This window comes from Malurus melanocephalus, unplaced genomic scaffold, assembly GCF_030028575.1.
Source record: "Malurus melanocephalus ecotype Western Australia unplaced genomic scaffold, MMel_1.1 scaffold_226, whole genome shotgun sequence".
Taxonomy (NCBI): Eukaryota; Metazoa; Chordata; class Aves; order Passeriformes; family Maluridae; genus Malurus; species Malurus melanocephalus.
In genome coordinates this window covers 743,422-755,861 of record NW_026623458.1, presented here as the reverse complement: position 1 = coordinate 755,861, position 12,440 = coordinate 743,422, and the positions used below count along the sequence as shown (strand labels likewise).

The window sequence follows — 12,440 nt, the reverse complement described above, 5'->3', positions numbered from 1 at the left end:
TGCTAAGTAAACAGTGGTTCATTCCTCTCTTTTTAAGAAAGCTAAGGATCCTCCCAGGATGGGCCTATGTTCAAAATGTGTCATCATTCCCACAGTGAATAATGTGATAGTGTGGACTAAAAAAGAAAAAGTATTTTAAAGAATGGTGGTGAACATCAGAGTGGCSAATTTCAAATTTTATGGGTTCCACTTTTGATAAACATACTGTTGCAAAAAAATGAAAACCATTTACTATTTCTTAAAATCTGAAGATGTCTACTATTTCACAAATAGACCCCAAAATCTGAGACTTAAAACCAAAACATTTTCACTCTAAATCAACTGTACTGTCAAAAGTAAATTGAAAGGTTACCCAACTATAAATAATGGCATTTTTTGGCTGTACAGTAACACGTGTCTCTCCTACTTCAACATTCTTCTCCTACATCAACTTTGCATGGAAACTTGARTAAAAGCTCTATGTGTCAAGAATTATTTTCAGTAAACAAAAATTAGGAAACATAAACTGTTACCATTTCACCAATACTTTTCTAAATACTTACTTCCCTTTCTCATGAACATTGCAAAATATTATTCAAACACACGCAACATTACACTGCTTCCGGATACTTGTGGGTTTAGTTCCTTCACAAAATTACACACAACTTTCAAAATACTCGATCCTACAATGTTTACATTGGCAGCTTAATCTGTCACTAATGCAAACTCCAAGTCAAATGATTTATCTTACAAGAATAAACAATGAGTATGGAAGGCTGGGAGCTGCTGCTGGCTTTGGGTTCTATACCACTGATTTCTGCAAAAAGCTCTGTATTTTTGCTGAGAACAAAAGCTCACAAGTATTGTACAATTATTTGGTGTCATAGCAGAAGATGCCATAATAAAACAAAGGAACTAGTAATGTACTGCTAGACTTTAAAAACATTTCTTTCTTTAAAACAAACAAAAAAATCTCATACAAAAGGAGCAACAGTACATGCCCCAGACACAGAATATCGCCAATAAAATTTCATTTCACAAAGATTAAGTACTTTGGAGAAACAAAGTTTCACGTAATGAATAGCACCAATAGACCTTACAAGAGCAACAGCACCGAGCCAAGACAGAATTGCTCTATAGAGTTRAATTCAAAGATTGTCACATCAGCAAAGCTGACCTATGTCAAGTATTCCCAACTAAAGGAAAGATTATGTTACAGATTTGGTCAGTGTACAAAACTGACCTSCAGCAGCACAGCCACCTTTAGCAGACAGGCATCAACAGCTACACAAACTTTCAAGTCAGTCAAAGCCCTCTGGTTCAATTTTGAGGATTATTTCTGAAAATGTTTTTCAAAAATAAACTAAAAAAATTAAAATTAACTCTGTACAGAATCAAAAGCATGAAAAATATTAAGATGAACATTCAACATTCAAGGACTCCAAAGGCATTCAGAAGGAAGAGTTTATGAAATCTAGACTGCAATCCAATCAGTTTATGTACTCCCATTAGGAAGTGACTAAGGTTCTCCATAAAACTTAAATCTTGCTTGATACAGAATCACAGAAGAGAAAAAGGAAGAAAAAAGKCATTGGAATCTATCCCCAAAGTCATCTGGTCCAAACACTCATTTAGCACAGAAATAATTTCAAAGTTCAGTGAGGATGCTCAGAGCCTTGCCAACATCTTGAAAGATGGAGAGCCAACAACTTCTGGGCAACCAGTTCCAGAGTTCCAAACCCATGCTCATGGTGAAGAATCATCTCTTATGAAATGAACTTGATGCTATCTSTGACACTGCCCCTTCCCCATTTGCTGTCCAGGTCTGGACAGAGTCTGGCTCTCTCTTTAGGTTGAAAGCACCTGCAGATTGCTCCTGAACCTTCTCTGCTCCATGCTGAACACCACCCCAAAGCAGCCACACAAGTAGTGAGTGGATGGGTCCCCAYTCATGCTGGCCATACTTGCTGATGCAGCCCAGTGTGCAGTTTGCTGCTGGGGCTGTGAGCTGGGTCACTGACAGCTCAGCTTTCTCCCAGTTTGGTATGAATTTACAAAGTTTCATTTCACGAAATATATATTTGAAAAGCTGAATATTAGATTAAAATCAGCACAACTTGTCAATCTACACATAATCCTATGGCTATCAAAAACAGAAGGAAAAGTTTAATTTTAATTATATTGCAATAGTTCTTGGGGTTTTTTTTTAATTAATCCCTAAGAAACCCAAGCAGCAAAATGTGATTTTTCCTTCTCTCTGCCCCCTACTACATGTGGTTAAAATACCAGTCTAAACTCAAGCAGATAACTGGTTTTGCCATGCTCTCTGTCTTCCTAAATAAACTTTAGCTAACATCCACACATTGCAAGACTCAAAAGCCTAAACTACAGGTTCCTGGTCGTTGAAACTGAGATTGTGTTTCTATTTAAAAGATGTCTGACCTTTTAGGCTGTTGATCAAATGCAAATCCCACTAAGTTACATGGGAGCTGAAGATAGACAGTAACACACGTCACGATTTCTTCATTTAGTAAGACTCCTAAATCTGTGCTTAGTCTAACTTTAGATACTCCAGTTTTGGTCCAACATATTTGAACAGCATCTGTTAGGAACCTGGTAAAAACCAATCTGAATTTCCCCAGAGGGCCACCAGGTTTCCCACTGTCTGTATGCAGCGTTAGCATTTTCCTGGAATCCCACAGTCTGGAACGACCTGAGATTCATCACTGAGATCTATTTCAGACTGTATCCGCCTGCTGTTGCAATAAGCATACTTCAGATCAGCAAAGAGGTAATCTTCTTTAATTAACTAATTTGACCTCCTGCGTGGAATCTTCAGATATACAGGAATAAGAAATTAAATACTCTCCTGATGTTCAACAGCCAAACTCTCAAAACTGAGAAAAGCAATGCCTCTGAATAAAACACGTCCAGGCAAAGAGAAAGCTAGGAAAAAAAATAAAAATCACAGTAGCTGGGGGCAAACATACCTCTGCCCCCACGATTCTCATTTTAAATTGCTGTCAAGAGTAGGAGTAAGAAAGAGAATGATTCCTTCAAGACAGTATTAGAAAGATGACAGAGTTCTAAACTTATTTTGATACCACTGTAATTCTATGCATTTGCATACTGTTTCGTTTTGTGTGGAGTCCACATTAAAAAAACCAAATCAAACCAATCCCAAAAGACCTGGTAACTTATTGTGGGGCTGTTAATTGAAGTAACCTATGGGTTTAGGATGCACCCTCATCCCAGACAACAATTCACACGTGAATGGGCCAACACTGTTTAAGTTCTCACAGGTAAGTGCTGGTAGATCACACTGAACACATGACTATGAGGCAAAAAGGACACACAACAGTTGGAAAGTTTAAATAGGTAAGGCCTCCCTGAACAGTCTTTAAGAGTCTACAAAGGTTAACAAATCTGATTAAGACATTTAAGCATGATGCCTCTCTTCTAAGTTTGMGCTGACTGCTTTTGGCCAACCTGGGTCTGTGCAATCCATTTCAGCTCCTACATTGCATTTTTTACCAATACACAGACCTTTGCTCTCCTTCCTCTAACTCAGGTTATCCTTTTCATCAGTATTTTGTCAGTGGAGACAAAAGAAATACAAATTTTGAAGGACGTTATAAAGAACACACAACTGCATATTTTAACTGTTTTTGCTAAGTGAATCCCAGGTTTTCCCAGTATCATAAYAGCAGCCTTCTTTGCAGTACAGATTTCCAATATTTACAGTGCTTAGACAAACCCTTAGGAAGAGGGTTTTTCCATGGTGAGTCACAAACTATGTATTTTGGGAAACAGCACTTCAAGGACTGATATAACGCACTAAGAAATTATGTGGGAAGACAAAAATCATTGATGTTTTCAGCTACTGAGATACAGAGTGCTTTCAAAAARTGTGGTAAAACCTACTGAAAAGCCCCTGTAGCCTCTTTTCCAGAAGAAAATAAAAATAAAATAATGCTATTTCTACATCTACTGAGTCAAGCAGTTATTTAAATTATTTGGAGCACCTYTCCTTTCAAGACAGGGTGACAGAGTTGGGGTTCTTCAGCTTGGAGAAGGCTTTAGGGAGACCTTACAGCACCTAAARGGGCCCTACAGGAAAGCTGGAGAGGGACTTTTTACAAAGGCATKTAGTGACAGGACAGTGRGGGGGWTGGTTTTCTATTGAAAGAGGGTGTTTATAATAARTATTAGGAARAAACTCTTCACTGGGGTGGAACAAGTTGCCCTGAGAAGTCGTGAATGCCCATCCCTGAACTCTTCTAGCCAGGTTCAATGTGGCTTTGACCAAGTTGGTGTAGTGAAAGGTTCCCAGCCCATGGCAGGGGCAGCTGGAACTTGGTGATCTTTAAAGTTGCTCCCAACTCAAACCATTCTGTGGTTTGACAGTGATTTCCAGGGAGCTCAGATCACACACAGCAAAGGGGAAAAGTTAAAAAGCTAAGATTATATAAGAAGGAAATTTGGCTACAAGCCATTTCTGGATTTTAATAGTCATTGCTTACTAGATTTATTCTTTCTTCCAGACAGAACAAACAGAAAAGTTTTTCTTCCCATCAMATTAGAGAACATTGACAAGATTCCTAAAGCTATTACTAATTATAATGATTAGAAGAAAATTGTGTGGTTAATGACAAATGTTCTTTTCTTTCTTCTGTACATTTTGTTTCCTCCCCCTGTACCTTAGACACACACTCAGAAGTCTCTCTGCAGCTTTGGTCTCCCTCCTGAGCTCTCATTTTCCTGCCCAAGGCAAGCAACTTGCTGCCCTCCAGCTTCACATTACATTTTTCACCCATTTTCACCTTGCATGTTTTGCTCTACTCCCCCTGCTCCACGCTCACCTTTATGACCAACACTGAGGAGTGATGGATCAAGGGAGATCTGAGTATCCCCTCTTGCAGAAATAATTAAATATATGCTGAACTCAACACTGCACATGTCAATCACTTTCAGTAGTTCAAGAAAACCACCTTTCTAGAAAGAAAGAACTAGAAAGAAAACTACCTCTTTCGCAGTCAGTTGATGAAACCTGAAATAATGGCTGCAATAACAGCTGTCAATTTTAAAGTTATTTTGATGTAAAATGCATTGACACCCTCTGCTGAATTTGGGGAAAAAATAAATCTGGGGTGGAGGAAAATTYTGTCTTCACTCTCAGATGAACACAGAAACAAAAGCTTCTATTTCATGAACAACTGCAACTAAGCCATAAATTCCTTTTTATTTCTAAATGAGATGCATGTTTTATATTCAATGCAAAAATAATTTTACTACAACCTTTCAATGCTCAATTTTCAGAATTATTTTCTTGTTGAATTCTTCAGCTTTCTCATGAGTTTCTGCTCCCCCTACCCTTTCCTTTCACTTTTAACTGAACGACAGTATTGTCACYAGGTTCAACCACAATTTCACTTGACAGGTCTTCAGAGGCAGCTCCAACAAAGGCCAGGAGCCAGTGCAGAAGGTGCTGCAAATTCTCTGAACATGAGCAGCTAGTGAGAWGTATAGTAAATTAAAGATACAAAGCCAGACAGGAGTACAAAAGAACCAAACAAACTCYATGGTACTGAAAATCTACACACAGGAAAATGGATGGATAGCTGTCAAACTTGTCAGAAGTACACAAAAAGCCATGGTTGTGCAGAAAGCATTATAATAAAACCAGATGTTTGCATCTAGTGAAAGGAAATATGGGTGAAAGCAAAAGTGTTCATTTGCAGGTCCTTACCTAGCAATTAGCTTTGGATAACTTCAACTTTTGCAAAAAGAAGACAACATTCTTGCTGATAGCAACCTCAGGAGTTTATCAAGAGGCACAACCTACAGAAGCCCTTAAGAGTCACTCGCATTCTAAGGAAGATGCAAAGAGATCAGAGCAGCAGAAGCATTTTAAAATCAGTATCAATGCAGTGTGAGGGATGAAGGGATTGAGAGCAACCCTGCAGAACAGGCACTGGTGAATGGAAAGTTGGACTTGAGCTGCAAAAACGCACTCACAGCCCAAAAAAACAACTGTATCTTGTGCTGCATCCTAAGCAGCACGACCAGCAGGTCAGGGGAGATGATTCTGCTTTTACTGGAGTGATGCACCCAGATCTGGGCCCCCAACACAAGAAGGACCTTTACTGGCTGGAGAGGGTACAGAAGAAGGGCACAAAGGTGAAGAGAAGGCTGGAGCACCTCTCCTATGAAGACAGGCTGAGAGAGCTGGGGTTGTGCAGCCTGGAATAGTTAAAGGGGGCCAGGCTTTTCAGCAGGGCCTGCTGTGACAGGACAAGAGGTGATGGTTTTAAACTAAAAGAGCATAGATCCAGACTAAAGCTAAGGAAGAAAACTTTTAGGATGAGGGCAGTAAAACACTGCCACAGAATGACCAGAGAGGTGGTGGATGCCCTACTCCTGGAAACATTCAAGGACAGATTGAATGGGGCTCTGAGCAACTTGGTCTACTTGAAGATGCCCCTGCTCACTGCAGGGAGGATTAAATTGGACATTTAAAGATCCCTTCCAACCCAACCCATTCTATGAATCTAAGGCAAAAAYGGGAAGGAAAGGTGATGCAGTTCAAGTAACACACTAGCAAAATTACACTAGCRAAATACAGGTTCTGGGCAAAAACAGGACAGTATTACAGCCAGAAATTAGTTTYGGCACAGCAATGAAAACAGAAAGATCAGAAGATGATGGACAGAGTTTAAGTTCCTTTACCTTCCCACTTGAACATTTTGGCAAGAACACACAGACCACAGCATCAAGATCTAGACACAGACTAGAGGTAAAAGCTTAAGGGGAAAGACGTGCCCTCCACAGAAGTCAGTGATGACACCCAGGTACAGAATCTGAGTCYCAGACCCAATAGCACACACTGACTCTGTACATGGGAAGTTTGCGATTTCTAACATGTCAGACAGACATCTTTTTATCTGTATCAAAACTATGTTCTCTTAGTTCTGCATTTCCTAGAGGTAAACATGTTCTTTCACACTTTGTCACACTACATTCAAAACTTCTGACATATAGCTCTGTCCTTCTGTGCTGCAACCAGAGTTTTTCTGGCCTTTTCTCTGACAGGTGATAAAATACAGGAGTCAAAACATGAGCTCTAGCAGTGACAGGTTAGATTCAGATAAATTGCTGCCAAGGAAATCATGACAACAGAAAGCAAACCCTGTCTTGACCAAGCCAAAAGCAGCCAAAAGGTGGAAAAGGCACAGAAAGGACACACTAGACAACTGTTGCTGGGTTGAAATGAACACTCAAGGATAGAAAGTAATCTTGCTTCTTGCCACTGTTGCTGGCACTCTGTGATACATTTCTTATGTTTTTTTTCTTTCACACTTTTGTTCTACCACAGAAAGTCTACACATTAAACAAATTACAGGTCTGCAGCATTTAATCGTGTTGATCTTGATAAATGCATTTGAGGATGATCTAATCTATGCTAGTGAGCRTTCAAATAAAAAGTTCCTTTCCTCACTCACACCATCTTCTAGTTTTTGGCTCACAGCTGCAAACTTCCTTCTCTAATCTTTTGGGTCTCACTGACGTCATCATGATCAAGTTYAATCTACTAACTGGATGGCAAAGTAATCCAACAAACCTAGAATATTTTCCTTACAAGTTAGTGACTGGTAGTGGCTTAGTCACTGCCAGTACTGCAAGTACTGAACAAAGKAAGCAGAGGAACTGCATAGCAAAGAGTTGGGAAGAACAAACTTGTCATTTCAACCATGGTGGACTCTTTTTACAGGACTCACTGTTTCATGGGATAACAACTGAAAAAGCACAATGTCAGTCCCTTCCACCCTCCTCCCAATGGCTTGTGGCTCCCTGGACAGTCGCAGCACTATTTATCCCAAGAACTGTTCATTATCCAAAGGGAGTCATTGCAGCAGAGGAACAACCTGCTCTGCCACACTGTTGAATGAGAGCTGCAGTTTCACCTCAGTGGCACATGGATCCACTGAACTTGCAAATCTACTTTCAGCTTCATGGTTTCAGCTTCAAGGTTTATGATCACCAATTATTTCAGACTTTCTGTTCATGCTGCCATAATCATTTCACAGTACATATTTATGACTGCAAATGCTCTTTTCCCTATCAATGACCTACAGAACAAACAGAGAGCTTCCAGTGAAGGATCTTGATTTTAGTTTCAATAAAAGCGATTTCACAAACAGCTGTCATGAACTAACAACTTTCCTACCTGAAATYCAGACTTAGTACAGACTAAGTTCATTATTATTGTTGCAGTTTAATACACAAACTAACAAAACCCACATGCATGTGGCAATAATAAACCCAGACATTTGGAATGAACCGGTTCATGTGAAAACAGAGGTGTCCTTAAATATAGCAGAGTGGTTAAAATAGTGATAGCACTGATTCAATACTCCCTTTTTACATCAGCAGTAAGTACAGCAACTACTGAGGGCTTCATTTGACCTTAACTGTTAAGGACGTAATGTCAACATTTGTATMATCAACCTAGTGCCCTGCTCTGACATATTAAGATAAAAGCTAGAAGTACCCCAAATAACGAGATCTTTATTTTTAATTGAACCCACTGCCTTTAGGCAGCAATTAYAAATAAAAGGACTACAAAAGAAATCTGGTTGACCTGCAGTTATTTCAATACTTGAGAGGAGCATGAAAAGTGCAGGTTTGAAGCATGTGATACCTGTTCAATTCCTAATAGAGGTAACTTTTGCATGCAGCTCTTTAAGCTCTTAATGGCCCTATGTCACTGCAACTCTATTAATCTAGAGTGATGAAAAGAATACAGACACTGAATTTGTAGTTAGTTTACAAATTAAAAATGGCTTAAAAAATTGTACTCCACCCCACAATTGTATGTATTTCTTTAAGAAGTTCCCTTGTAGTARTACAATTTTTTGGATTATACATGATCATTTTTCAGAGATTAAACAGTGAAGTCAACTGCTTTAAAGGCAAAGTTAGTATTATAAAAAGTTTTCATGTGTATGTGTCTATATTTGCTTTTAACAGAGCACGAGTTTCTCTGTTATGCACACAATCTTCTCTCCCAYGGCCCTTGAAAAGGGGCTTGACATTTCAATTGCACCAACATCATTATTAGACCATGCCRCTAATCTTTCCCTACTGATGCATACCAGGAAGAACCCCATACAGCTTCTTTGCATCTCTTTTCTAAGCGTTAAGTTTGTAATGGACAAAAAGAATGTTCCCTTTTGCTACAGATATTGTCAGCTTTAATATAAAATGCTTCACATAAGATTAAGATAACACACCATTAATCTAACAACATTTGTTTGAATATAAACTTACCTCTAAATATATTGATGGTGGGTTATGCTCTCCTCCAAATTTGTCTAGCAGTGCCTCTATATGTTCTTGTGTCAATTTAATCATCTGTTTGATGTTCCATACCTAGAATAGAAAATTAAAATTTTGAATCATCAAAAGAAGCCTACAGAATCTGCCCTAAAACAAAATAAGAATCTCTTGATATTTAGTAAGAGAAATCCGTAATAAAAAGTTTAATTATCAATAAGTGAGTGCAAAGGGCTATCCTGTTCATCCTGTGTCAGCAATAGCTTGCTTCTGAAATAAACAGAAAAAACTTGAATTTGGTTTTAAAAATCAGGACCCACTGAATAAACAACTTTTAAGAATGGCTCGTTTTTGTTGTTTGTCATATTAAGTAATTTCCTTGCAAGGCTTTGCAAGCCAGTTTCTGCAGTACTACATAGTTTAGTGAAGTTTTTCTATTAAACCTTAAGCAATCTGCATAAACAACACTCACAAACCCAGAACTAGTGTTCTATTTACACAACAATAGGTTGCCTTGATTTTAAAGAGCACTTTCTGTATCTCAGCTTCCATATTCAGTCTACCCTGCAAGCTACAGACCTTGGACACGACCTGAATAAGATATTTACCTCCTGTGCACAGAGATGACCCTACAGCATTGTACTGTGGAAGCACTCATGTTGTTACTCATTCTTCACAACTGGAAAGAGTTCACTTTAGGACTCTGACACTACTGTACACAAACGATATTACGAATCAGAATTTATACCTAAAAAAGGCAGCAAAGCACAAAACCAAACCTTTAAAGCAATAATGCTACACTGATAGAAGAARCAAGCTGAAGCAAAATCAGAAATGTACAGAAGAAGATGAGGGAGGAAGAGAGGAGACTTGTTTCTTCATACATACTGTTATTCAGACTACTTATCAGAAAAAAWTATTCAATCAGTTTTTAGAGCCAGGATGGGTCACCCCAGAGTGTTTTTTCCAAGGATARTTTAAAGATTCCTGTTACCTTTTCCAGTTTAACTCTTTTCTACGCCATGGATTATATATTATATACATAATTTCAAGATCACGTCTGGATGTACAAATGGTGACAACCTACCTCTGCAAAAAGAACATGCAAATAACTTCATATTCTAAAGTAGGCACCAATAATAGGATGCAATCCAAGATGGATTAAAACAAGTTTTAATACGTAAAATGRGAAGTTTGCAAATAAACTCTAAAACACCGAACTTGCACTTTGCACTTATTTACCCATTCTGTTTCTAGGTATCAGTGATCYGCCAGCAATTTCCCGAAGCAAACTAATAACTGATTCACTTCTAGACCAATTTTTAGAACAGATACCAGAACAAAGATTTCATCAAGAAGCTACAGTTGAGCAAAAATAGTTTGCTCAGGAACAAGCAAACCAAACTGCAAAGAGTGAGAGTGGGGGGATACCAAAGAATGTGMTACTCAACTATTCTGTATGTAAATTCCCTTGAGGCAATGGTGGGAGTCAACTTGCTTCTCAACTTGCAATCATTTATCAGTGAACCTAGGCCTGCCAACCAGCAGCAAACAGAAGGTTTTCTGTATTTGGCTAGTTTTTCCCAAGATGGCAAGGGCTAGTTTTATGCTTGGTGAAAAGAACAAGCAGGAATCAACACCACATCAATGAACCTGTTCAATACATGGCTTAGGATGTTTACTTACCATGTAATTGGTAACATGCTGTTAACCTGGATTGCATACACAGAAAAATTCCTGGCCATCTTAGGAATTATCTCAGGATTATCTTCAGAAATAGATTTATTAGTACTTAATGAAATGTCTATTATTTGGTTATTCTGGCAATTTTACCCAGCAAAGGTTTCCTCATCAAAATGAATCATTTACTATCCTTAACCACCTGGCAATGAGGAAGGTGAAGAGGTAAGGTTCTTCACTGACAAAGCAACAGAGACTTGCAGAAGGATTGAGGTTGGAAGGGAACTCCTGAAGTCATCTGGTCCAAACTCCTCCTTCAAGCAGGATGCCCAGGACCATGTTCATATGTTTTTTTAATATCTCCAAGGATGGAGACTCCACAGCCTCCCTGAGGCCATGCCAGTGCTCAGTCACCCTACAGTAAAAATGTTTCCTCATGTTCAGAAGGAAYCTCCTGTGTTTCATTTTGTGCCCACTGCCTCTGATCCGAGCTGGGCACTGCTGAAGACAGCCTGGCTCCATTTTCCATTTGCCCATCATCTTTGTGGCTCCTCACTGGACTTCCTCCAACACAACCACATTTCTCTTGTAGTGGGGAGCTCTGAACTGGACATGGCTCTTCAGGAGAGGCCTCACCAGTGCCAAGGACAATAAGCCCCTTCCATATGAGTTTCCAAGTACTTTTTTTGAATACTATAATGAGTAACTTCCTTGCTCATATTATTTTCTTTTTTGTGTCCATAACCAGAATGTTGCTTCTCTCTTCTCCTACAGTACAGATACCAAATAACAAATATAACAGCACCAGCAATATCCACAATGGAAGCATGTTATTTTGGAAATGTTGGCATGAGAATCAAACAGCCTTTAACAAGGACAGAGATCTTCCTGCAAAGTTAACATCATGCCAAATGTAAAAACTGAGTGACTAATTCAGGTTGCCCAGCAAAGTTGTGGATGCCCCATCCCTGACAACGTTCAAGGACAGGTTGGACAGGGCGTTGTGCAATCTGGTCTAGTGGAAGGTGTTCCTGGACATGACAGTGGGGTTGGAACAAGAGAGCCTTTAAGGTCCCTTCCAACTCAAACCACACTGTGATTCCATGATTGATGAAAAAAAATTTGGAACTTACTGCCAGCTGCCAGGCTACAGTAAAATTATCTTCACCCAAAGAATAGTCTAATGGGAGACAAAATGTCTCAGAGGAGCCAAAAACATTGCCCAGAATTACCTAGTATATATCAGTGTAGTAAACCCAGAGCCTTTCCACAAGTGAATCTTACAGGCAAACTTAATATGGATTTTTATAACCTTAGAAAGGTTCCTCATACAGTTAGAAGTTCGCTGAAAGCAGAAGGGAATTTATCAAAGTCAGCCATAGCAACAAATAATTACTTGTTGCTCATAGAAATGGRAAAGCTATTTTGTGTGCCATATTCATCAA

The 12,440-nt window shown here is 39.0% G+C and overlaps 1 protein-coding gene across 1 annotated transcript in view; it reads right to left on the bottom strand.

Moving 5' to 3' along the window:
* BRAF (B-Raf proto-oncogene, serine/threonine kinase) overlaps positions 1–12,440 on the bottom strand; it is a 75,648-nt gene that overhangs the window by 50,208 nt on the left and 13,000 nt on the right. The window contains exon 2 of the mRNA XM_057374489.1: positions 9,310–9,411. Coding sequence (XP_057230472.1) covers positions 9,310–9,411 — 102 coding nt within the window. The remainder of the gene's footprint in view (positions 1–9,309; positions 9,412–12,440) is intronic.